Genomic DNA, 26766 nt, shown 5'->3' on the forward strand with positions numbered 1-26766 from the left:
GGACAAACTGCGGAATTATTCCAGTATTAGATTCTAATTATTCAGTCTATATTAACTATTCAACATGTTGGCCGACATAAAGTAAAGAGTGGCATTCCAATCTGACAAATCAGTACATGGAAACCTTATTGATTGTGACGTAAATAGGTAAGTTAGTTTAACTTGTTCGAAATTGGAATGCCCTGACAAACAACTTTCGAGTTGGACTTAGAAATACCGACGAAGTTCCTCGAGATAAATTATTTACTATCGCTCTCAAAATAACCGATAATATTGTGTAGAGGTATATTAAAAGGTAATTTTCAGATTAGTTTTCTACTTCTAATTTCAGTGGCAATTTTTATTATTTAAATATTCTAGAATATTATCATAAAGTGTTATTTCATATTTGATTGTAGTAACCTGAAAATTAATTTAATATTTCACGATAATATACTTAAATACTTAAATAATAAAACTCGCCACGAAAATTAGGTAGAAAAAATTACCCAGAGAAATACCTGTAAAGTGTAAAGGCCTGTAGTTTACAGCACGTGGTTTTTAAAAAATCACGTTTCTAAGATAGTGGAAAAAGACGACGTTTCGATTTCACAAATTCAATTACGCTTACAAAAACAATTGGTTTACCCTCTCTCAGCCAACGTATTAAATACAAGCTTAGTAAAGTTCATATTCACTCATCAACTTACTGAGAAGACGTGTTGCATAGTGAATATCTCACTAATTATGTACAGACTGTCCAATTACTTGAAAAACAGCTAAGCACTTTCAAGTTAAGAATATAAATAACTTTTGTTGCCTTTGAAACTTTGTACAAAAACGTTAACGAAATGCATAGCAAAATGGAGATAAGGTGTTAAATATATTTGTGTCTTGGTACAAAAAGAGTGTAAGTAATATGGACTTAAGGCCCCTTCAAATTAGGCGCTTTTAGAAGCGGTGCAGTGGCATGATAGCCGCGCTTCTGTAGCACTTCTGTAAATTTTAGTTCACTATGTGTGGCTTACTAGATAGATACCGTCTGCTTAAACTTATGATGATGAGAAAGGTTGAAGGCAAGAGACGTGTTGGAAAACGTAAAAAGTCATGGTTACAGGAATTAAGGGAGTGGATCGAAGTCACGAGCGCAGAACAACTGTTTAATTTGTCCATGGACGGGGCCAAATTTGTCATGTTGACGGCCAACCTCCAGTATTGGAGACACTTTAGAAAGAAGAGGAATTGTGATTGCAATAGTGGTATGCGCGTGACACGAACGTGGCACTGCAATTGTGATTCAAATTAATAGTGGTCAGAGATGAGTAAGCATCGGGGTATTCATCTGGCGCTTTGTTAACGACGGGTTTAAGTCGGGTTTTAACCCATTTACGCCCGATATCGAGGCCAAAAACTATTTACAACTAAACATTTGTTGTAAACCGAGTTTTGTTCAAATTTAATATTATTGTAAATGTTTACTGCTTTCTGATATAGACGATTCGATTGGCCTTTCTATTGAATCGATTCGCTTGAAAATCGCATTGAAATAAATCGATACACAAAATCGTATCGCACTAAATCGATTTTCATAAAAATCGAATCGTAATCCTGACTTTTTCTTTTAAAAAATGGTTTTACACATCGAAATTTGTAATACGTACAGAATTATACAAAGAAGGATGGCGACATCCCGTGTATTTTGTAACCCAGTGTTTTTGACGACGTGCATTAAGGAGAACTATCAATACTTGTGATTCATTATCAAAGCATCAAAAAAGCTAATTGAGTACAGTCTGTAGAAGCTGGGGCTGTAAAGTTGATATAGGTTATGTTTATAACATTGTCCTGTATTTCGCTTCAGATGTTCAAAAAATAATATGAAAACAATAAGTGTTCAGTTTGTTCCCAAAAAGAATAAAGAACTTCCAAAATGTTCCCAAATCTGCCAAACTTTTCCATATTTAACATAACTTATCGCAATGAAAATTAATAAAAACTAAATCTGCCCTAAGTGGCAGAAATCTGCCACGAATGGTTACAATATTCTCAATATCAATATGATATTGACATTGGTGAGAGGTCTCTTGTCAAAACGTTCCTTTGCAACTTTCACTATGTCTCATTTAAATATTGTCTAAATATTTATTGTTTTATTTTTTGCTTTATGTCATTACTGTTTATTGATTATTTCATTGGGTATTTTATAGCTTTAATGTTTTATGTGTGTACTATAAAATAACCAATAACTAAACATTCGATCATGCTTAAAGTGAAACGTACGTACAAGAACGTTTCTAATCTATGGTTGAACTAAATCAATTGCGTTGTGTTCTTGCATCTATGTTAAAATACAATGTTTTACATTTTTCTTATTCCCAACTTCTAAAAATATACAAAAATATATTCATAACTAGGCATAAACTAAAACGCAAAATTGTACTAACAAAGTCCATGAACGGCTCTTCGGGGCAGCTTTCGCCATCCTTCTTTCGTATTTGCCGTTACTGCCCACGATTTTGAAACCCGGGTTTTAACCCACTGCCCATGTCTGGTAGTGACGCCGCGCTGCTGCAGCGCCGCAGTAGTGCCGCGCTTATATAAGCATCTAATTTAAAGGCACCCTTAGGCATTTCTTGCACTAAATCCCAAATAAATAATTTTTAACCAAATTTTTGTGAAAATTTCCGAAATTGCATATCTAAAGCTAGTTAGTTATTTCAATCGTTTGGAATTCCTTTACGAATATCATCATTTCATCAACAACATAAATAAAGAGAAACAATATTTAATATTGTACAACTTCCCTATGGTTTTGTGTGGCAAGTTTTCGTATTGTATTTTTGTTTTATTAATATGATCGTTTTCTTGAAAGTTTCCTTCTGTAATTCTTCTTAGAAGCCATGCTCACCGAGCTTGTTTTCACTCGAAGCGTCTGCAACAATATAATTTCAATTTTATTTGTATAATACCAAGTGACGGGACCATCGAGTATATAATATATAAAGTACATCAAAAAAATTTAAATATCAACTCTCGTTTGCACTGAAATCACGAATTAGAAAGCTGAAATAGTACAGCGCCAACAACTAACCTCTGTGTACGTCTCCGTATATTCCAAAAATACTATTGTGGGAAATACAGCAAAACATCTAATTACAAAACAAACAGAATCACATTGCATCGGTAATTAAATATTAATAATTATTCAATTTTCGTCAATTCTAGCAAAGCTAAAGTTAAACTGGTCGATTTTAAGTGAAACAATTGACGACACCTGTCAATTGTTTCAAATTCGGGCTGGCCAATAGGAGCGCAGTTGTCACAGCAATGATTTGGCAGAATAGTTTTCAAACAAATTAAATGACATTTCTTCTCTATTTCTGGTTATTTAATGGATGGACGGGACGAACAAATTGTGCGCCTGGTGGTAAGCGACACACCTGTCTATAATTACATGAAATACCATTATCTACTTTTAATAGGTATCAAAAACATATGTATAAATAGGTACTTTGCACACTTTACAATAATTGATCTGGTAAGTGTTACTTCCACATGACCCAATTACGTATATACTTAAATTCTAATTAGGCGAGCAGGACGTGGGCAAAACTAGCCTTTATAATGAGCTCTGACAAAAAAATGTTATTTACACCTGCCATCGTTTGTTGCCTAGCAACTTTTGTTATTAAACATTCTATCAACGACTTCAATCTATAGACAAGAACATTTACAGCAACTACATGTTCCAAACTGTTTCAAACAAAACACTATCAATAGTGACAGTTGTTGCTTTTTAATCTATGATTTATGTTTTGTCTTGTTTTAACACGCGTCATTGCATTGCGAAAGGCGATGGATAGTGTGAGATTTTGTATACTATTTCGCGATTATCAAATATAATGCACAAATTAATCAAAAACCACAACATTACTTACCGAGCCAATGTGAACAATTTAAAACTTTAAATTTATGTCACACAATTAGTCAAGTAGTGAAATGTGAGCAACACTTCAATGTAAATAAATTTTCTAAGTGGACCGCATCTACGTCCGCTATCATGAATGTTTGACAACCAACTAAATGATGTGCAGCGTCTTCACCACATATCAGTGAGACACAGCGTGTGTATGGAACGCCGCATCTACTCGTACGCTAGTGCATAGATATCGTTACATTGTATTTAGAATTTTGAGAACATATATTCACACCATCCATTGTTGACCCGCGTTAACATCAAAGGCACTTGTTTGTAAAGAGTTGGACCTCTTCTCCCTGTGAGTGTAATAAGTGGTGTGTAGTCTTGATCATCGGATCACATCTTTATTTCACTATCCAGTGAACTAAAAAACATTTCTAAATCTAATCTCAATAAAAGTGAAATAAGAATTCGTTTTTATTTACCAGCCACACAAATATGAATGTTTGAATAACTTTTGCTATATTTTGTTTCTATTTTTAATGGAACGCGTAAGTAAAGGTAACAATAAAAACAATAACAACCGCCTTCCCAAAGAAACGCAAAGGTAAACAAAGTGAAATGGATGACTTTAGGGAGTAGGGAATTCAACACACCACCTGCATCTGTATTGCCATGTTCGTTTAATCTCGACATCCTTTACGGAAGGACAAAAAAGCGTCATTTGGTCACACGGTCGATTTAAACATTCATTTACACAACGCATTTTTACACAACACACCAGGGTCTCAAATCTGCTAATTTTCTAGAAGCCATTGGTCATTGTTGTCCATTTAGACTGCACTGAGATTATATTGCGAATAATTATGATAATATTTGTTGTTCTCATTGACTTAGAAATAAAATGGTTGTTCTGCTAAAATCTAGTTGCAATGGTAGTTGAGGCTCCGTAGAGTGTCAGTGGTATGGCAGTGATGGCATTCATTCATTCAAATTGCGTATACTGTTTTTCAAATAGACCAAAGTTTCGGGCCCTTTACAGGGGGTCTACTCTCGCTCCCTGTTCGGCATTCGTCCGAAACAATTACAGCCAAATAAGTAATACTCGACGAAATTAAAAGATGCATGATGTGAATGAGGCTTCATACTCACATTGTCTTTTTAATTTCGTCGAATATTACTTCGACTCATCCGTAAAACAAAGATCTATGTGCAAAATTACTTGTTCTCAGGACAGTGCGTTTCTTTCGTTTTTCTTCGCTGTGGATGTCAATTCGAACCTTGTTCAATTTTATATTTCCGAAAGGAAATAAGATATATAAATTCTCAAAACACATTTACATAGGAATTAATTTGAATAACGAAATTGTTATTTTTCGCTATTTATTCACATCAATCTCTGTTCTTCGGATGAGTCGACTTATTTGACAGTAATTTTTTGGGACAGATGTCGGACGGAGAACCAGAGTCCCATGGTCACGGCAAAAAATATTACATTTCATAAGTAACAATCGCAAAACCCTAACTACTGTAATACATACATTAATTTTTATATCCATATACAGGGTGATAAAAAATCACTGGCCATTTTTTTTTCCTGTGCAATACGATTCAGTAATAGAACACATTAACGAAATAAAAGAAAAAGAAATCCCCATTTTTTTTATATTCATATTTCCCAATAATTTTTAAGGCGTGGTTACCTCAAAATAGTAAATAAAATTGAGCGTTCGGCCTCGAGTTGTCAAGACGCCTAGGCGCCAGCAAGTCGCGCCGCGCGACGACCGACCTGCGCTAACGCATCGCGCGTTAGTTTAATACTTTGTTGTCTCTAAATACATGAATTCGCCCACTCATTCTGCCCACTGCCTCACACCGTTCTTGTTGCTGTAGCCACGGCGTCTACTAATCATCGAGTGTCAATATTGTTCACAATTTTTTGGAGAACTTTGAGACGTCATAACTTATTTATTTGTTAAGTATTGAAAAAAAACCGAACATTTATATTTATGTCCATTATGCAGTATGCTCCTTTAAAATGGTCAGTTTTTTATCACCCTGTATAAAAAACTAAAAAATAAGCTTAGAGTAAGACGATAAATACTCAAAAAAGACAAAAGAGCGGCTTTTACCTCTATGTAACAATATCTCACAAACAGCATTAACAACTAAACAACAAAAAATACCTCCGGTAAAGGTGTGCTTTTATTGTAACAACAACGCACATAAAATTTTATATCGCAAATAAGTACGTATCGTAAAATGTAACTGGAATTGAAAAACTATTTAATGCGATGATAGAAACGTTACTTTTGTCGTTTGCGACATTATATGCGAAAAGAACAAAAAAAGTTAAAAAACTGTTTACAGAAACAAAAAAAAGCTTTTTTGACCTAAAAAGTCGTTGAAAACCAAATACAAAAAATCTTTAAAATCAAGGAGCACTATTTATCCTCTGTTCCATCCATTTTATAGACATTATAATATAAAATATGTATTTATCTAAGTATTTGCAGTCTGTAGTAATTTAATAATTTTACTGTTCCTTTTTATTATTATTATTTTATTACATAATTGAATTTTGTTTTGTTGTGCACGTAAACCCGTTATCGTAATTATTGTGCCCTGTATTTTGGTCCGCAGGAAGAAATTTCTTATAGAAATAAGCAGTATCTTTTGTATGAGTATGATTTGTGTTTTCCTGCACAACAAATAATTAAATAAATAAATACAACAATACGACAAGAAGCACACAGAGAAATTCGTGAGATCCACTGGTTCGTTGCGTGGTTTAAATGGCATAGCGTCTGGCACGGTTTGCTACAAGACGCTGGTTCGAATCCAGCCGAATCGAACGAATTTTTTCTAAGTGTTCGATCTTTGTATTATTAATTATAACAAACGTATTCATAGGTACATGATAAGGCGGTAGTGGTTATTAACTTATTAAAATTGGCACATGATTTAGATTACTAATGACATTGACTTACAAATAAATGGACGACGGGTCTAATACAAAAACCACGAAAAAAATGTCCCAAGTCAACCTATTTAAACGTAGTGACATTTAAAGGAATATGAAAAAGCTAAAACGTTGAATTTAAATTGTAATGTCATCGCAGTACTGTCTAATTTCGCTTGCTTCGCTGTCAGTCGAACAAACGAAGACTAGAGCGTGAATGATTTTAACGCCCTATAAGTTCGGACACTTTTTAGCGCGGCCCCGACGTCCATATAATTGTAAGTCAATGACTAATGATTATAAACTTAGTAAAGGAATCAAAATTAGACGCGATTGAATTTTAACAAGTCCGTACGCTGTCGCGATCGAGCAGGGAGTGACGGTGGAACGGAACAAAATCAGAATGCGAGGCAAAAGAACTATAGAACAATTCAAAATTTAAATAGGAGTGGCCAGGAACCGGAAGAAAGGCGATAAAAAGGTGGGATGACGATGTAAAGAGGTCACACCGTCACAAATTCATTCAATCATCACTAACGACCGATGTTGCCTTACCAAAACTAAAATGGAAACTACTAGAGTTGTCTTAATTTGTGTCCCATTTAAGCAGCAATTAAGTCTTTAAATTGATTTTATTGTATTAAACAAGACTCCGTCATTGATGTGCTATCGGCTCGCCATTGACAATCCACCACTCTTAACTTTTAGCAGAATACCAAACGTACAAAATCCTGCCATTGGCACTCTATCGACCATCAAGCATATAACCAGAAATAGAGACGAAATAAGGGCCACCCACACCTGGTAACTCACCAGGCAAATGGCTCTTATATCACTTTTAAATATCAACTCTCGTTTGCACTAAAATCACAAAAAATCAAAAGCTGAAAAAGTACAGCGCCAACGACTGACCTGTGTGTACGTCTTTTATAACATTAAATGACGGGACGAACAAGTCGTGCGCCTGATGAAGCAACACGCCTGTCCATAACAGTTACAGTGCCACTCAGAGCTTTAAATTGTATATTCCAATAGTATTCTGTATTTATTATAATAAAGATAACATCTCTAACAATAGCGTGCCGTTTCATTCGGGAAAAACAGCAAAAACATCTAATCACAAAACAAACGGAATCACATTTCATCGGTAATTAAATATGTAATTTTTCAATTTTCGTCCATTATATCAAAGCTTCCGTCCATTATATTAAACTGATCGAGTTGAAGTGAAACAATTGTCGACACTCGTCAATTGTTCCGAATTCGGGCTGGCCAATCGGAGCGCAGTTGTCACCGTAATGATTTTACAGAATAGTTTTTAAACAAATTAAATGATATTTCGTCACTATTTCTGGTTATATACTCTATGTTATCGACACACAACTGAGATGATTTAAAATTAGCAAACTTAGAACGCAGATCGGGTCGCCATAAGTCCCCGAATTAGGGACCTTAAACCAAACTCTTATTACACCTTCCCAAGTCAGAGTTAGGGTACCTTGAAATTGGATATTGTAATAGACGTTTAATTACCAACATCATAGTAGAGCTCTTTGTGAATGAGTTCGTCCAGGGTAGTATTGACACCTTTCCTATTTCTGCCGCCAAGCAGCAATGTCGGCATTACTGTGTTCCGGTTTTGAAGAGTAAGGGGTGAAATTATGGGCACATGAGACTTGTCAAGTTGTTGTGTAGTGGCAATGTCCCTCAGATCTTTGCGATTTAAAGCCCCGACTTTGCTTTCGTACAAAAATAAAAACATTTAAATAAATCGCCGTAAACGATGATAACTCTGTGCGGAAGAAAGCTGATGATGAATGGTGAAAAAGTGTCAAATTATAAAGCGTTTTTCAACAAGAACTTTGTTTTGTAAATCAAAATAAAACAATAAGTTTAGATGAATGAAAAATGATATCTGATAAATGCCCACCACAACCACAATTACAGATGTCGATTCTTTCATCAAAGTTTTTAATCACTTTTTGACATAATGGTGGGTGTATTATGTACTTCACGAATTTTGAGTTTTAAGGCTCTATTCTATTCGATTGGCTCCGTATAGACTCTGTCTTTAACATAACCCCATAAAAATAATCCAGCGGTGTTAAATCACATGATCGAGCTGGCCACTTAACGGCTGAATTTCGTGAAATTATACGGTCGGGAAATTTGGTTTGCAATAAATTAATTATTTCGGTGGCTGTGTGACTTTTTAGACATATGTATATTAGATATCACTTTTTTTAAATTTATGATTTTATTTTGATTTACAAAACAAAGTTCTCCCTGAAAAAAACCCTGTAGTAGAGCAAAAACTAAAACGATTATTTTTAAGTTCTGTAAGGGAGGGAGGTTCTTTCTACCGTAGGATGAGGTTACCAAAACAAGCCAAGTGAAACTCCAAATGGTTCAGAAGATTTTTATTTTCACCTTGTATATCGCCAATACAATTTCACCCTATATGCGGACGGTCCGGGCAGTTGTTCCCAGAAGGGACTCGACTCCTGGAAACCGTACCGCGAGATGAGGTGTTTTCACCCTATATGAGCGTACGAAATGTCAGTTGATCCGGGTAGCAGTTCCCAAGAAGGGAACTCAACTCCTGGTTGCCTTACTGCCCTCTCTGTATTCTCAGATATCTCCTCACATTAACAAAATTGTGTTCGAGTAGTCATCATTCGAGGGAAAATCTTAACACTGCGATTCAGAAATAACGCCAAATGGATCAATGCCATCTAGCGGATTCTTAGAGGACTAAAAGTGAACAATCTGGCTTAAGGCCGTCTATTACATAAAGTAGGTTTGTTACAGTTCTCTTTAACCTCTGCTCTCATTGCCTTGAGGTGACTAGAAGAAATCTCTTTTAGGTATAAGTCTACCTTTGCTAATCTTCTGTTTAATTAACATTGTTTAACATTGTTGTATTTGTTTGGTGCTATAAAGAATATAATATAAAACAAAATTATAACTGAAATTTTGCTTCACTCAAGGTACTTTTTGTCCAAGAACGACACAAAATGCAAGAAGGATGAAATCAACATCACACTAGAGAGCACTAGCTACAACATATCGTCGTTGCAACCGCAAAAACACCATGAGGCGACAAACACATATCTTTATAAGTCCTTTTGGGATTCACAAACACAGGAGTAAGGATATTTAGTGGGATTTTGATTTTTTGGGAAATTCGCGAAGCACTCGTTTACATTGATTGCGTAAAGTGTGGATTTGATTTGAACATGACAATGTGTTACGTTTTTTTTTCTTTTTTATAATATCAAATGACGGGACGAACAAGTCGTGCGCCTGATGGTAAGCTATACGCCTGGCCATAACAATTGCAGTGCCATTCAGAGCTTCAAATCGTAAAGATCTGATGGGCACTGCCACTGCGGTCGTCACCCTGGGACATAAGTTGACAAGTCCCACGTGCCTGTAATTTCACCAGCACCCTTACCCTTCAAAACCGGAACACAGTAATGCTGACATTACTGTTTGGCAGCAGAAATAGGAAAGGTGGCAGTACTACCCTGGACGAACTCTTTCACAAGGAGGTCTACTGCTACTAACGTATAAACTGCGTATTTTTCTAACTCGCGAGCAGTGAAAGATATGGAGGAATTGAAACCAGGAGTTATTACTTTGAAATTGTCACGCTGTTTACTGGACCGCCCAAGCATGTCTTATAGGTTGTAGTGTAGTCTTGAGAGCCCTGATGTCCTAGTAGAGGTTTATAATTTCATGACATATCAGGAACTGTTTACGGTAGCTTCGACATTTTGAACTTTCCACAATTATCTCAGTACCGAGTGCTAGAAAACGAACCTCAAAAGTGCGTGGAATTACATCTATTTGTCAAGTTTTTTATTTAAATCGGTTACCGGAAAGTGCGCGAATCCAGATTCATTACCTAGTTTGCCATCCTTAGAGGTGGAATATTTTATTCAAATTTCTATGGGATGATTACTGATTATTGACAAATCTTTCCAGCAAAAAAATATCAGAATCGATTCACACCAGAGAAGAGTTAGTAATTCAAAAAACATTTTTCGCGTAACATACATACAAAAAAAACTGTCGAATTGAGATCCTCCACCTTTTTTGAAGTCTGTTAAAAATGTATGTGATATATGTGCACAAACACGTTACATCGTTATAAAACGAACATAAGAAATTGTATTTTTAACTTAGTACTGAGTGATACATATCGAGTATAACCATTGCCATCTCTGGCAAATCATCAGGCAAATGGCACTTATACGTAATATTACATATACGTAATATTATTATACGTATCACTTTTAAATATCAACTGTCGTTTGCGCTGAAATCACAAATTAGAAAGCTGAAATATTAAAGCGCCAACAACCGACCTATGGGTCTCCGTATATTCCAAAAATATTCTATATTTATTGTAATATAGATTATATCTCTAAAAATGGGGAGTTGTTCTATTCGATGGTGTGGCAAAACATCAAATTACAAAACAAACTGAATCAAATTTCATCGGTAATCAAATAAAAATTATGTAATTTTTCAATTTTCACCTACTATAGCAAAGCTCAAGTTAAACTGGTAGTTTTGAAGTGAAACAAGTGACGACACCTGTCAATTGTTTCGAATTCGGGCTGGCCAATCGGAGCGCAGTTGCCACCGTAATGATTTGGCAGAATAGTTCTCAAACAAATCAAATGACATTTCGTCTTTATTTGTGGTTATATACTCGATGGTGATACATGATGAGAGATAGCACGTCTTGTCGGTTCGAGAATTTTGATGGGAGTGGCACAACGAAGCAAAGTATAAATGACGAAGAAAAAGAATGGGAGAACGATTCAAAAATTCAAAAGTAAGTAACCAGGTACAAGAGAAAGAGAGATAAAAAGATGGGATGACGATGGAAGAGGTCGCATTGTCACAAAGGCTGTCTGTAGCATAGTAGCTCCCTACTACTAGTGTTGTATGTAATGGGTTATGGAATGTCACAACACATAAACACAATTTTGAGGCCTCTTAATAAGTTTTAATAATTTCGTCGTTTCGAAATTGATTGACGAGAGTGGCGCCACGTCGTAACGTGGTGGCACACGTAAGTATTGCTCTAAAGACGGACCTCAGACGATGAGGCGGGAGTTTTGAAATCAAGCCATGGAATAATAAAAAAACTTACAACCAGTTTACGATCTAAATAAATTAATTTTACTTATCACAATTCTTGCATTTTATTGTTACTGGTAATCAAACAACTAAGGTGGAAACTTATCTCGCTATTTTTACTAACGCAAAAGTCGAGGTTTTATTTCAATACCTAAGACTCTTTTGCTAGTTCAAACGACCCAAAGCAGCCGCTGTAATATAGTGGAGTTAAGTATAAAGAGCACATTGAAAGTCGAACACGGCGATAACGCCTCCGCGGGGAGCTCTTAGCTTACTTGCAAAGAGCTACGACACTCCATAAGGATAGAACGTGCTCCCGTAAAAGTATTAAAAATTTACAATACAGTGAACTCTAAGAGCGCATTTATCCACACGAATTACATCGCGCTCACCCCGCGCGGCTATCGCACGGTCGCCGCGCAGCGTCCGCATGAATCTAACTGTCAAGGCAAAATACACTCTATTTATTTAGAATTTACGTTTTTTTTTCTCCATCTCATCTGATGGAAAGTGTCGGTGAGGTCGAAAATGGAGCATGCACACCTAAATAATGCCTATTCAATCTCATCTTGAAAAGGTCCAAGTTATAACGTTCAGGGAGCAAGTCTGCAGGCAGTGAATCCACTCTTTAACCGTTCGCCATTTAAATGTGGAAGCGTAACGCTTCGTGCGAATCTTTGGAATATTCACAACATAGGGGTGGAACCCAAGCCGACGTCTAGTTCCCCGATGATGGAAAGGGGAAGTCGGAATTAAATCGTGTAATTCCATCGCACACTCTCCGTGATATATCCTGTATCTATTGAAGACCAAGGCGCACAGTTACGTAAGACTACCGCTGGAATTCCATCTGGACGATCGATTTAAATCTCGCCTTAAAGCAATTTGAACCAACTGCAACGTCCTTCTCTATTCGAATTTACCGTCTAGAAGCCCAAATTACAACTCCACAATAGCACCCCGAAATAGTTTAAACTGACACATTTTTATAGTCCTGAAGTCCACAAGGACTCACTATCAAAACGATGTATGAAAAGTGTACTGAAATGACACCACGTATCAAACAAATCTCAATCCTTTGTATAATTACCCCTGAGGGTAATTTTGGTAAACGTCCCTTGTCTTTGTCCCTTCCTCTCCTTTCCATCAGCGGACCACCCGTGCCGGACTGCGTTGCCACAGTTGGACGGTCAGTTCAATACCGTCCCGCACTAAAAAGTTTGGCAATTCGTTTTTATGCCGAACCATCAAATTGTGGAACCAACTCCCGGCGCATGTATTCCCTCCCCTCTATAACATCGGGTCCTTCAAACGTAGTGTGAAGAAGCATTTGGCCAGACCGGCAAAATGATAGTGACGGAGTGAAAATATTTGTGTTTTCCATCCGTTACTCTCATCTCTGGACTGTATTCGCACTTTCCATCAGGCGCGGTGCAGTCATTTTGCCGAGTCACAATAAAAAAAAAAAAAAAAAAAAAACGACTAATGGAAGTCGACGATGTTTTTTCCACTCGTATTTTTGTCTGGTCCCGCAATCCGCTCGCTGACAATCAAGATTCGATATTACTTGAGCTTGAATTAAAATTTTGCCTTACTGAAACGGTTCTATTGCGCGGGTACAGCGGCAGGGACAATGGCTTTATTTCAGCATTTATTTCTTGTGCCGGAGTCTGTGTGTACGTTCATGATGACATCAGTGTCAAGCGTCAAGTCAACCAGTCTCAAGAACCTTGAGGCACCGAGTTTTTCTGTTTTGTGGCTTCTGGTAGACATAGGAGTCACACAAATAGTGTACTGCTGTGTTTACCAGTGGCACAGTGTATAAGTATATACGTAACGATATAAATTTTATAGATTAAGAGAACTTTAAAGGAGTCAGATACAGAATTGTACAGCATTTCATTTTCATTTTATTTTTTTAGAGCAGTAACGCTCTTTGTGAAAGGACGAACGTCCAGGGAACTACTGCCACCTTACCTATTTCTGCCGCCAAGCGGTAGCGGCGAAATGACAGGCACATGGGACTTGTCAACTTGTGTCACAGGGTAACGGGCGCAGTGACAGTGCCCCTCAGATCTTTGCGATTTGAAGCCCTGAGTGACACTGCAACTGTTATGGATAGACGTGGCGCTTACCACCCGACACACGAATTGTTCATCCCGTCAGTTGGTATTAAAAAAAATATCATAATAACATAATATAATGGTAATAATATCAACTATAAGGAACAGTAGAGCTTCCTGTGAAACGGTTCGTCCATGGGAAGGTAACATCTCGCCCCGGAAAGCGAGACGAGATTCGGCGCTCGAACCGCTCACCGTCGGAGTCGCAGAAGAACAATAATAATAACGCACGCGCTCATCATACACTCGAGAAAGAGAGGAAGATAGATAAATGTAGGTCATATCATATAGAAAGCTTCCTGAGAGTAATTAAACAGGTGGGGTTTGAAATTAATTATTGACGGGAGCTGTTGAGCTGCAGTTGTGGTGCCTGACTTGCTGGGTGGCTATTGGTGTCAATATCAAATTGTGAATTCATGTGTATTTGTATAAGCGTGAAGCACCTTAGTAGGTATTATTATTATTAGATATAAGTATCGAGTTCTTAGGTTTTCGCGATTGTTACACATAGGAAATGAAACTATTTTTCCGAATTTAAATCGCGTATATTTGTTTTTTCAAACAAACCGACGTTTCGGGCCCATGGTCACGGTTAACCCGGAAAAATAGTTTCATTTCCTATAGATATAAGTATTTAAATAAATTATTTTAATTCATCCTGCTTTATCTCAACATTTTATAATTCTTTTCTGTTTATTTTTCCTCTTGTTTATTTTAGATTAAATACATTGTAAGATATTAAAATTATTATTAATATTAAAACAATCACAATGCAACGTGTACCGTAATATACCATTGTCAAAATTCACTTCATTTAATGAAGTCGTAATAGGGTCGCCACATGACAGGCTCTGCATAATGTGGGACCAACAGCAACCGTGCGTATTGCTCCTAGGCATGACATCACGTTTGCAATGCATATATATGTTAAAATATAATGTCAATTTACCTTAAACTTATTTGTTATATTGCTCATGCGTGTCCTATTGCTCTTTGTACTTGTGATGTCAAATAAATACATTATTATTATTATATAAATAGTCCAGAATATCCGTGACCTTTGCATGGCAGACCAGCATGGTAACCGTACGGGGCGACGTCGGTAGTTTGAAGTTTCAAAATCCTAAAGCCTATAATAAGAAACCTTTTCAAATGTGAAATATAAACAAGTTTTTTAAATGTTCATTTATTACCCTAATCTTACGACGTGACGTCTGGAGGTCAAAGCTTTAAGTTGTGAATGTCAAAGTCGAAGTCAAAGAATCATTTATTGCATAGGTAAAATAAATTTACACTTGAAAACGTCACATTTAAGGTACTGCTAGTTCATTACGCTGACTTCCCTGAGAAGAACGAACAAGAAACTCTGGGGATTGCTCTTTTAAAATAAACTTAAATGCTATGAAATACACTTTGAATCAAATTTGTGTGGATTCTGGAGCCATGTCGTCTTTCCATACATCTTTATCTAACACGTAGTCTTCAATTTTGTAATATGACTTTTCGATCAAAATATTTTTAATGTAGTTTTTAAACTTAGGAAAAATTAAACTTAATATATGCTCCGGAATCTTATTGTAACAACGTATACAGTTCCCCATAAAAGAGTCGTTTACCTAGGTTAAACGAAATCGTGGTACCATGAGTTTGGATTTAGCTCTAAGGTTAATATTATGGATATCTTCTTTCTTATTGAAATTATGTATATTTTTACGGGCGTATAAAATATTTGAGTAAATGTACTGTGATACCACAGTCATGATACCAGTCTCCTTAAACTTTTCTCTGAGAGAAACCTGAGAGCCTAGACGGTACACAGAACGAATCGCTTGTTTTTGCAATACAAATATGGTTTGAATATCTGCCGCTTTACCCCACATGAGAATCCCATAGGACATAATACTATGGAAGTAACTAAAGTAAACTAGTCTAGCAGTACTAACATCGGTAAGCTCACGTATTCTACGGACTGCATATGCAGCGGAACTTAATCTGCTGGCAAGGGAAGATATATGTGGAAACTATTGAAGTTTACTATCTAAGGTCACTCCCAAGAAGACTGTTTTCTTAACAAGGTCTAACTTTTCTCCGTCTATTTCTATGCTTGGACTAGTCGATTTTACGTTAGGTAATTCAAATTGAACACATTTTGTCTTCTTGGCATTAAGCAATAAATTGTTAGCATTAAACCATTGACTTACAATTATATGGACGTCGGGTCCGCGCTAAAAAGTGTCCGAACTTATAGGGCGTTAAAATCGTATACAGAGCGTCATTCACGCTTTAGTCTTCGTTTGTTCGACTGACAGCGAAGCAAGCAAAATTAGACAGTACTGCGATGACATTACAATTTAAATTCAACGTTTTAGGTTTTTCATATTCCTTTACATGTCACTACGTTTAAATAGGTTGACTTAGGACATTTTTTTCGTGGTTTTTGTATTAGACCCGTCGTCCATTTATTTGTAAGTCAATGCATTAAACCAATAAACTACCTTAGAGAGGGTATCATTAATATGGTCACAGGAATTGCAAAGTCTTTCGTTTTATAAATATTGTTATCTATATTATAAAGTCTGTCTTTTTTTTAAATGGAACAAAATGACAATTCACTGCGTGGAAGTGTTGCCCGCTTGCAAGTAGCTAGTGATTGCAGTCGATAAATATAATAAATAAATGTCGATAATCGACAGAATAATAAATATTCTGTCGATTATCGACTAAATACTGGTCACGTTATGCAATAAATAGCCGAATTTGTTTCATCTGAATAATCATCGGTCCTTTACTCGTACATCTTCTGGGCATAGGTTCATTTAAATTGTCAATTTATGTAAGTTCTTACATACATATACTGCACTAAAAACTAAGTCTATTAAAAATCCAAAGAGGAGAACTATTTTAAAGTTTCTTTTTTTATTTTAATTCAATACAGATAGTCAAATCCACCTAGTCTTATGAAAAAGTATATGAATGAAAATTGATTTCGATACTAGTAGGCCAGCTGTGAAAGTTAGAATAAAGAAGAGAATAACGCAATTACCAATCATTCACAATTCAGATATTTTTGGCAAAAAATTACATTCTTTCACCATCTATCGATAAAAATGTCGACAACAACTACATGACTTTTAAAATTTTGTGAAAACTGGCAACCCTGCAAATGTCATTTTACTCCGTCTTCAAAAAAGACAGACTATAGCTAAATTCGATGTAGAATAAACGTCGAAAAAACATGATTTCTAGGGTTTCTCACCTCAAGACTGTTTTGCGGTTACCACAATTAAGCTATTAATAATACTGCCGTGCTTACAATATTAACAGTAAGTATGTTTGAAAAACATAATATAGACTTACTGTTCTTATCATATGCACGGCAGAATACTAATCATGAAGTCATGTGTGTGACTAATTTGTTTGTTGTAGAATATCAATGGAAGTTTGTTATAGTTAACATGTACGTAAATATGTTGTTAGTAACTACACTATTGTATTAGGTTATACCTGTAATGATAGTTGTAAGAGGTAAAATAAATAAATAAATAAATAAATAAATAAAATAAATAAATAAATAAAATTTTGTTCTTTAGAAGTATAAAATTTACCAGTAATTAATCAAAACTATGTCATCCCTAATGATTTTTTATTTGAACGGAGAGGTAGCAAACATTTGAGTTCGAGAAGTAATACGAGTTTAGAATCAAAAATTGATGCTAGATGAGATATGTAGGAAATTTATATAAGTCTTACAATTTTCTTTCTTTTTATCTACCATTACCTACTATCTAACAGTAAGTTTTCATCGATATCACAACCTTAACTACTTTATTCATAAATAATTTGCCAGGTTCTTTCATTTCTTCTACATAACTTAATTTCCTATTTAAATTCCAATCACGCGAGCAGGCCATGGACAGAGCTAGGCTAAATAATGAGCTTTGACAAAAAATGTTCTTAACACCTGCCTAGCAACGTTTTGTTGTTAAACATTCTATATTGAAATTGGCTAGAGTACAGCTTTAAAATTCATAAGTGTAAAATGGAGTTGACATAAGTGCTAGGGCGCTATTCTATTGACCCATACACGCTTGATCCCGCTACATGCCTACCGCTTAAATGAGTTGGTTCCTGAGGTAGCTGCGCGGTGCTGGAGGGGTGACAGTTTACGTTACGTCACAGTTATGTCACACTGCACATGGGATAATCTCAACAAGATTTTTCTGACGATATTCAACATATAGGTGGTCACATCACAGACTTCTAAAACGTATCATCATTATGTGAAATTCGGCGATATAGACACTGATTTACTTGACAAGAAAAACTTACTCGTCGTGCAGGTTCTTTAACAGCTTTCCGAATGATTAGGGCCACACCACCGCCGCGACCAGGCTTGGAACCAGCCGGCCTGGGCACCTGGCCTACCAGACACCTTGCCTTTTTCTCTGGAGCGTAGTCGTCTTCATCATCAGATGCTGGTAAACAAAGTGCTATCTTATTAATGATTATAATGATTAGTTTTTTTGTATGATATTGAGTGTCGAAACGCCTATCCATAACAGTTGCAGTGCCACTCAATGCTTTAAATCGGAAATATCTGAGCGCACTGCACTGCACCCATCACACACGTCACTGACGCGCGTACGAAGATCATTGTGTTGCTTATGTTAACATTGTGCTTTTTTAAAAAAAAAGCGTGTTTTTTAAACGCTTTTCACTTAAACCCTTTTTAGTTTGACTTTTATGTTTAAAAAAGCTTGTAACGTTGCGGTGATAGCGAAAAGCAAGAGTAGGCCACTAAATTTTAAGATAAGATAAGTAAGTAAACCACGTAACCACTTTTAAGATAAGTAAGTTTATTTGTAAAACACGAGTTTTTATTTATAAAATTATTATTCACATTGACGAATTAATTTCTTTAGGAAACATAGATGGAGGGACTTGAAACAAAAGCAAGTTTTGTAAACAATCTAATTGTTGAGTATTGACCAACGCTTACGCTTGAATTGAAAAGCGTGCTTATGTGCTTATTTTAAAAAGCAAACTTGTTTGAAAGCGCGCTGCTGGCGCTGGTGGATTGTAATGTAAATTGTAACGTTAACCGCTTGGAATGTTCAGTAAGATTGTTATGTGGCAAGGAGAGTGTAGTAGCCTCCGCAGCCTCCGCAACCTCCATACTCTTGCTTAGAAGCTTAAAGTTCAGAATTCAAAAGGGTAAAGAACTAGTGATAATAAATCCAGTTTTATAAATATTATATCCGTTTTATTAATATTTGTGATCTGTTTATTGCACAAGACATTTCTGGTTAACTGGTAAACTATTCCAAAAATTAACGAGAAAACGTGTTCGCTATCGCGATCGGGCAAAGAGCGACGGTGAAACGAAACAAAATCAGAATGCGAGGCAAAAGAACTATGGAACAATTCAAATTTTAAATTTAAATACGGGTGGCCAGGAACCGGAGAAAGGCGATAAAAAGATGGGATGACGGTGTAAGGAGGCCACACCGTCACATGTTTAAGCGCTTTTCGTTTAAACGCTAACCTCTTGTTGCAAGGCTGAGGTAAGGGGTAGGGGAGGACAGCCGCGAGGAGCCTTAAAACACAAAATTCGTGAAGTGATTAACGAAATAGACCCACCATTTTGTTAAAAAGTGATTAAAAACTTTGATGAAAGAATCGACATCTGTATGGGAGCAACCATTCTTGATGGTGTGCATTAAAGTCCCCCAGAATGACTAGTTGCGCCGCTGGGTACCTTTGCTGAATCTCAACAGACGACTCACTCAGATATTGGAACAGCTTAGTTGTCTCCTGATCTCCACTGTGCGGTCGGTAAACACAGCAGTACACTATTTATGTAATTCCTGTGTCTACCAGAAGCCACAAAACAGAAAATCTCAGGTGCCTCGAGGTGTTTGAGACGCTTGACACAGATGTCATCACGAACGTACACACAGACTTCGGCACAAGGTAGAAACCTGTGCTTCAGAGTATACCCGGGGTAGTCAGCTTCGTCGCCATCCTTCTTTAAACTTATTTTCGGAAACATTAATGTTGCAATATTATATTATTGAATAACATAATGTTTTTACTATCATTATATTATTTCTATGATTATTTTTTATGTCAAAATACTCCACTAGTTTGTTATTTTTATTGATGCAAAGATCGAAAAAACACCCCATCCAATTTTTTTAGGCATTAGGTACCATTCAGACTCCATTAAAAAAAGTCAAATTTGCATAATAATTTTATTCTCTTTTTTATAGCGTCATCATCATCAACCCATTTATACGTCCTACTGATGGACAAGGATATCCTTTCAGGAGAGCGTTTCAGCCGTAGCCCACCACGCTGGCCCAATGTGGGTTGGGCTAGGTTAGGTTAGTCGCGGTAGCATCTGAACGGAACCCCGCGGTTCCAGCGCCAGGTTACGCAGGAACATCGTGAGGTTTTTAGTGGGTATGCTCTTGGGGACCGACATAGTCCCCAGGAGAGAGTCTCACATATCCCCGCCGTCTCCCAGCGGCGGGGAATGTGTGAAAAAATAGAAGTTAAGTTAGATAGTAACAGATATCAGAATAACTTACAATAGAAGCTAATAGGACCCCTTTCCCTCGTCCTCCCCCAGTCCGTTTCATTCTTGCTTTTGTAACATGGTGATTTCTTCAAGATGCCACGAATCTTCCTGGAACAGCTGGTATCGCTGATGCTTCTACAGCGGTATTCTTTATAGTCAGAATCATCAAGCTCCAGTTTTTTACTATGTAGTTTGCATTTCTTCTTTCGAAGCGGCACTGTGGTGTACGGCTTCAATATGCTGTTGAAGAAAATTCATGTATTTATTTTCATACATTTTTAAAGTAATAAAAAGAGTACAAAAACAAAATTTTATAGCTAATTACAATCTAGCCTTTTTACAAGACAATAAAGCTATTTTAATTGAACATAATTTCCTAAAATAAAAGTAAATCTGTATAAAGAAATTGCCACAACAAAATTTTTACTACAAAATATCATTTAGTATTAGGTAAGGGGAAGCACTTCGGGCTTGTGTTCATTCTCTCTCTATTTTTCATAAAAAAAAATTAATATTATTCTTAACATAAATAACATGAATTTCATAAATATACGTTAGTGTAAGAATGTTAAACTTTTTAAACTTATCTCTCAAAAAACCTAGATTATAAATTGTCCTAACCGCACGTTTTTGCAGGACGAAAATTCTATTAATATCGGTGGGGTTATCTTAAAGCAAAATGCTGCACATCATTAAACTGTGAAAGTAGCTGAAGTAAACCAAACTAGCTATTTCGACGTTTTATTTGTCTTGTCGTCGCCCATAGACAACAACAACACAGGAGCTGCCTTTACCTTTTTAATAACACTTCGACATAGCATGTGAATACTATGACGAACACTTTTTTTATTAAGTTCACAAGGTTGTGAACTATTAAAATAATAATGTGACAACCCTACGCTCTGAACAAAGTATAGGCAATGATGCGCTGAACAGGTGAACATAGCACTATTTGTTTATCTTATTATACTATGACAACAACACTACTACATATGTGGCAACTTTCATAGTAACTTTTAATATGTTAGTAGCAGTAGAGCTCCTTGTGAAAGAATTAATCCAAGGGTAATTAAGGGTAGTACTGCCACTGAGTAAGGTGGCAGTAATGTCAGCATTACCGTGTTCCGGGTTTGAAGGGTAAGGGTACTGATGACATTAAAAGCACATGGGACAGGTCAACTCATGTCTCAGAGTGACGGGCACAGTGGCAGAACCCCTCAGATCTTTGCGATTTAAAGCTCTGAGTGGCACTGTAACTGTTACGGATAGGCGTGTAGCTTACCATCAGGCGCACATGTCCCGTCACTTAATATTATAAAAAAATACATGTCAACTCTTTTACCGAATGTATCGTACTCACGAAGGTTTCTTTGCTTTTTTTATATTTTCTCTACTTGATGTGTTATCTGTGTCGGAGTCTGTGTATATAAACGTTTTTAACATTTTGGTGAAGAAACTAATTGCGAAAAACCAACTGGAAATTATAACGGATACTTGTACTGTAAAGGCTATTGTTAACAGTGGTTTTTTATTTGCTGCTCATTATGGATGGTAGATGTGTAGCGTTAAGACTGTAAGTTACATAATACAGACTACATTTTTTATTGAAGAAAGTGCGATTTTAACGCGAGACTTTGTTATTATTATAACTGTCAGATTGAAGTAGTTGTCACTATACCACTTAATGTCATTTATATATTTTGATTAAAAAAGATTTGTATATAGACTTGTATACTAAAACTCTTTACAGGGTCTACCAAACTTAAGGTGGTTTTCCACCGGCGAGGCGAAACGAGAATTAAAATCTCGCCGGCCTATTACCACCAAAAAATTTCCATTAATAGCTCGCACGAGGTCGCCGTATTTGAGAATAGCGGAAATGACTAGCGATACACACGCGTCTGAAATAACACGTCCCGTGAATTATTATTATTAAATATGTTAATAGAAGAAAAATAAAGCCATCTTTCTTTTTAAATCCTAAATCGTACATACCACACAATCTCGAAAAATATTAATAGCCAACAACAGCGAGCTCAGACAGCAAGCTCGCGCATGAAATCGTGTTTCCGTTGCAAAGTATAATATACTCTATGTGGCAGCAATACGATTCAATGTTATATCGACAAATATTTCAATTTTCGTCTCGCTCATCCTCGTCAATTCAGAACATTTCCACCGAAGATTCGCTGGGAGAGAATTGGCATTTTGCCATACATAATTCAATCCTCGTATCGCCTCGCCGGTGGAAGAGTACCTTCATGATCACGAATGAACGAAATTTCATGATTACTTTTAGTAGCAGTAGAGCTTCTTCTGAAAGAGTACTTCCAGGGAAGTACTGCCACCTTACCTATTTCTGCCGCCAAGCAGTAATGTGAGCATTACTGCGTTCCGGGTTCGAAAGGAAAGGGTGCTGGTGAAATTACAGGCACATAGGACTTGTCAACTTATATCTCAGGGCGGCGGGCGCAGTGGCAGTGTCAAATCTTTGGGAACTAAAGCTCTGAGTGTCACTGCAACTGTTATGGATAGGCGTGTCGCTTACCACCAGACGCACGACTTGTTCGTCCCATCACTTCATATCATAAAGAATATATATATGTATAAATACAGTCAAACAGTCAAGGGCCCGAAACGTTGCGTTTGTTTGAAAAAAAAACAAATTTACGCGATTTAAGTCCGGATATTTTCATTTCCTATATGTAACAATCGCGAAAACCTAAGAACTCGATATGTACACCAGTACGGACTGAACGTTGCAAATAAAATCCGGCGGTTCGAATACCTAATGAACAAACGTGCGCGCGCCCTAACTGCATTAACTTTTGTCAAAAAATATGTATAAATATAATTATTAATACAAAGATTGACCACTCAGAAAAATTCCTTCGATCCGGCCGGATTCGAACCGACGTCTTCTAGCTTACCGTGCCAGACGCTATACCAATTAAGTCAAGGAACGAGCCAGCGGACCTCACTAATTTTTCTATATGCTTGCGTCGTATGTTTGTATTTGGTTTTTCAACGACTTTACAGCCGTAGCGCCATCTGTGATAATTATAAACTAGTGGAGTAATTTCACATAAAAATAATTGAATATCAATTCATTAAAAATATGTATAAATAGTTGTACTGTTTTTCAGTTTTCTTAGGCAAACATTATACAATCATCGTCGTATATCTTAGATACGAATATAACTGACAGAACGAGCTAGGCAATAGACTACAGCTCAAAATGTGAAGTGCTAAGCCTAAAATATATTGCTCTGAAAAATTTGCCTAATGCCTGCTCCGCAAGTTAGTTAAGGAGATAATATACTGTATAATGGTCCATTTACCTGAAACATTTTAGTACTTCTTTGTCTTTTTAGTACCTTAATTGTTGTGGACTTTTTCGATATTTACTTTACTTTCATTTTTAACTTTTTTTTTTATTTTTAAAAAAGATTGGACGAACGAGTCAGTGGTAAGCTTCACGCCTATCCATAACAGTTGCAGTACCACTCATGCTCGGTTTCTGAAGTTATGTAGAATTCAAACGTTTTATAGCAGTAGAGCTCCATGTGAAAGAGTTAGTCCAGAGAAATACTGCCATGTTACCTAAGCTAATTCTGCCGCCAATCAGTAATATAAGCACTATTGTGTTCCAGGCACTATTGTGTTCCAGTTTGCAAGAGTAAAGGGTGCTGGTGAAATTAAAGGACGTGGGATTTATCAAATTATGTCTCAGGATAAGGGATTATGTCTCAGTTGAATACTACCTACCGCTAATACGTAAGGCAGATTCTCCTGAGAATTAGTAAGAAACTGTAGTGGTTGCATTTTGTAAATTAACTATTTGTACACATTTATCATAGCAAAGCTTCTACAAGCCTAAACAATATGCTAATGGCCTTATTCAGAGTGGCGGCGGGCGCGAGTGTATGTAAATCAAATGTACGTAGACGCTCCTAGCGTTCACAGTGGCCACGCGCGCCGGTGGTGCTTTCCTCGAGGCGGGTGCGGGCGCAGGTAGACCTTTTGGTGCGGTCCGCCCGTACCTTTCACAGTACTTGATCTAGCGTTTAGCGCCTGTTTGCGATTTCGACGTTTGGATCTACCTGCTCGTAACCGCTTCGGCACTGTGAATTAAAAGACGCCAAGACCCGCGCGCCCTCACCCGACGCCGCGCACGCGCCTCCTCTCTGAATGAGCCCGTGAGTTTGTTATAATTAATAATACAAAGATTGAACACTTATAAAAAATCCTTCGATCCAGCTGAATTCGAACCAGCGTCTTCTAGCAAACCGTGACAGACGCTATACCAACTAAGTCACGAAACGAACCAGCGGATCTTATGACTTTTTCTGTGTGCTTGTGAAAGAGTTCATCCAGGTTAATACAGCCACTTTATCTATTTCTGCCACCTATTACATTTGTACAGTCCGTTACAAAAGTGTTCATTAAATTTAATTTTGAATCTAAAATAATTTATACCGTGGAAATGAAACAGGAATTGATTTTCTCTCCGTAAACAATGTTCCATTCATTAAGCAAATTAGGTATTCCATGCAACATCCGTAGAATTAATAATTCAATGGAATAACAGAACGTCCCTATCAAATGAATTGCAGCCAGAATTTCGAATTAATTAGGGTTGTCAATATACAAATTAATATATTTTTTTCCCATGGAGCGTGTAACCGTTCCGAAATATCAGGAAAATAAAAAGAACTCATACCGTGGTTAAAACCTGTAATTAGTAATTATCAAATTATCATTTAAAAATTAATTTGAATAAAACATATGAAATTGGATTTTAAAGAATCATTTCAGTGTCGTTGTTGTCGTTCTCGGTGTCCTAATGGTTTGCGCTGTGGGAGATGGATGCGGAGGTCCAGGAGTGAGCTCGTTCTTCTGGACTATCGCCCTAAACTAAATATTCATATCATACCCACTCTCTGTCCTACTCAATACGGTAATGATGATTCAAAGGGGTTATGGTTACGTAAAAGTTGTTCGTGTTAATGCATGTCACTTATCTCCCTTGTGTAAAGTAATGACCTAAGTTTTTTTTTTGCTTTATTTACGAGTCGAAACCACCTTTGCTAATAATGAAATACGGTTCATTTTGCCTGAGTCGAGCGGCAGGGACACTATCTTTATTTTTTTACATACGAAACTAAAGTCTTTTGAAAAATGTATACCGTGTATAGATTACGTGTTGTATTTAGTTCATTTGGTATTAAAAAAAATCAGTGGTATATGTAAACTACCTATTGAATGCAGCGGTTTTCTCGTAAAATTTCGAGGTAAGTTTATATTTAGTTACAATCGTGAAAACTTTTAAGAATCGTGTTTTCACCCGTATAGTAATATGTGTGTACCCTCAATTTCACTACATATTTTTTCCAAAGTATTTGATACAACACTTTCACTGTTATGCGGAGTCAACCAAAGTCATTTGAGGTTGTATACTTGGATACAGGGGTTTTCCCTAGTGCAAACTAGGGAAAACCCGTGTATCGCGGGTACCATGGACAGACACATAGACAACCACAAATTATACCCAAACTCATGAGTGAAATAAATGTAGACCCTTAGAATAATAACGCATAGAAACCTAGTCCGCACACGCTAAAGGCCCATTTAGATGGAGAGAGTTTCTCGTCTCGAAGATACGATTATCGAAAGAATATAAAAAACTTTCCTCGTCTAAACATTTGCGATTATCGACCGTCCACGTGAGCGATAATCTCCTCGCCTTTCAATATAACGTCTCCGTGTAAACAGAACTCGAAAGCAAAAATCGTATTTCGAGTTTCTCGTATTTGAAGTTGGGTATCGTTTTTGAGGTATTTGGGGGTGCTCATTACGAACATAGCATTTATTTCTAAATCCAAGATGGCCGACACGACTTTTCAAGTAAATGTACTTTTCAATAAACACTCCTTACTAATTCCCCACTCACTCCCTACTCACTCACTCACTCACTCACTGACCACTCACTCACACACTCACTCACTCACTCACTCACTCACTCACTCACTCACTCACTCAC

The 26766-nt window shown here is 36.7% G+C and overlaps 1 protein-coding gene across 1 annotated transcript; it reads right to left on the reverse strand.

The window, feature by feature from the left end:
- Positions 1-2140: 2140 nt before the first annotated feature.
- Positions 2141-22282, reverse strand: LOC113229310. Its single transcript, XM_026462867.1, has 4 exons — positions 22084-22282; positions 20734-20963; positions 18470-18615; positions 2141-2911 (listed from the first exon to the last, which is right to left on the reverse strand). The coding sequence occupies exons 1-4, from the start codon at positions 22164-22166 to the stop codon at positions 2828-2830; spliced, it is 543 nt and encodes a 180-aa protein (XP_026318652.1). The 5' UTR covers positions 22167-22282; the 3' UTR covers positions 2141-2827.
- Positions 22283-26766: the final 4484 nt, after the last annotated feature.

Source organism: Hyposmocoma kahamanoa, unplaced genomic scaffold, assembly GCF_003589595.1.
Source record: "Hyposmocoma kahamanoa isolate Upper Pololo Valley unplaced genomic scaffold, ASM358959v1 100093, whole genome shotgun sequence".
NCBI lineage: Eukaryota > Metazoa > Arthropoda > Insecta > Lepidoptera > Cosmopterigidae > Hyposmocoma > Hyposmocoma kahamanoa.

Excerpts from the sequence above, each read along its gene's own strand:
- LOC113229310 (XM_026462867.1), bottom strand. The coding sequence starts at position 22,166 with ATGTTAAAAACGTTTATATACACAGACTCCGACACAGATAACACATCA. Across the intron at positions 20,964-22,083 it reads AAAAAAGCAAAGAAACCTTC|CATATTGAAGCCGTACACCA; the intron begins GTGAGTACGATA and ends TTTCTTCAACAG. Across the intron at positions 18,616-20,733 it reads GGGTCCTATTAGCTTCTATT|CATCTGATGATGAAGACGAC; the intron begins GTAAGTTATTCT and ends TTTGTTTACCAG.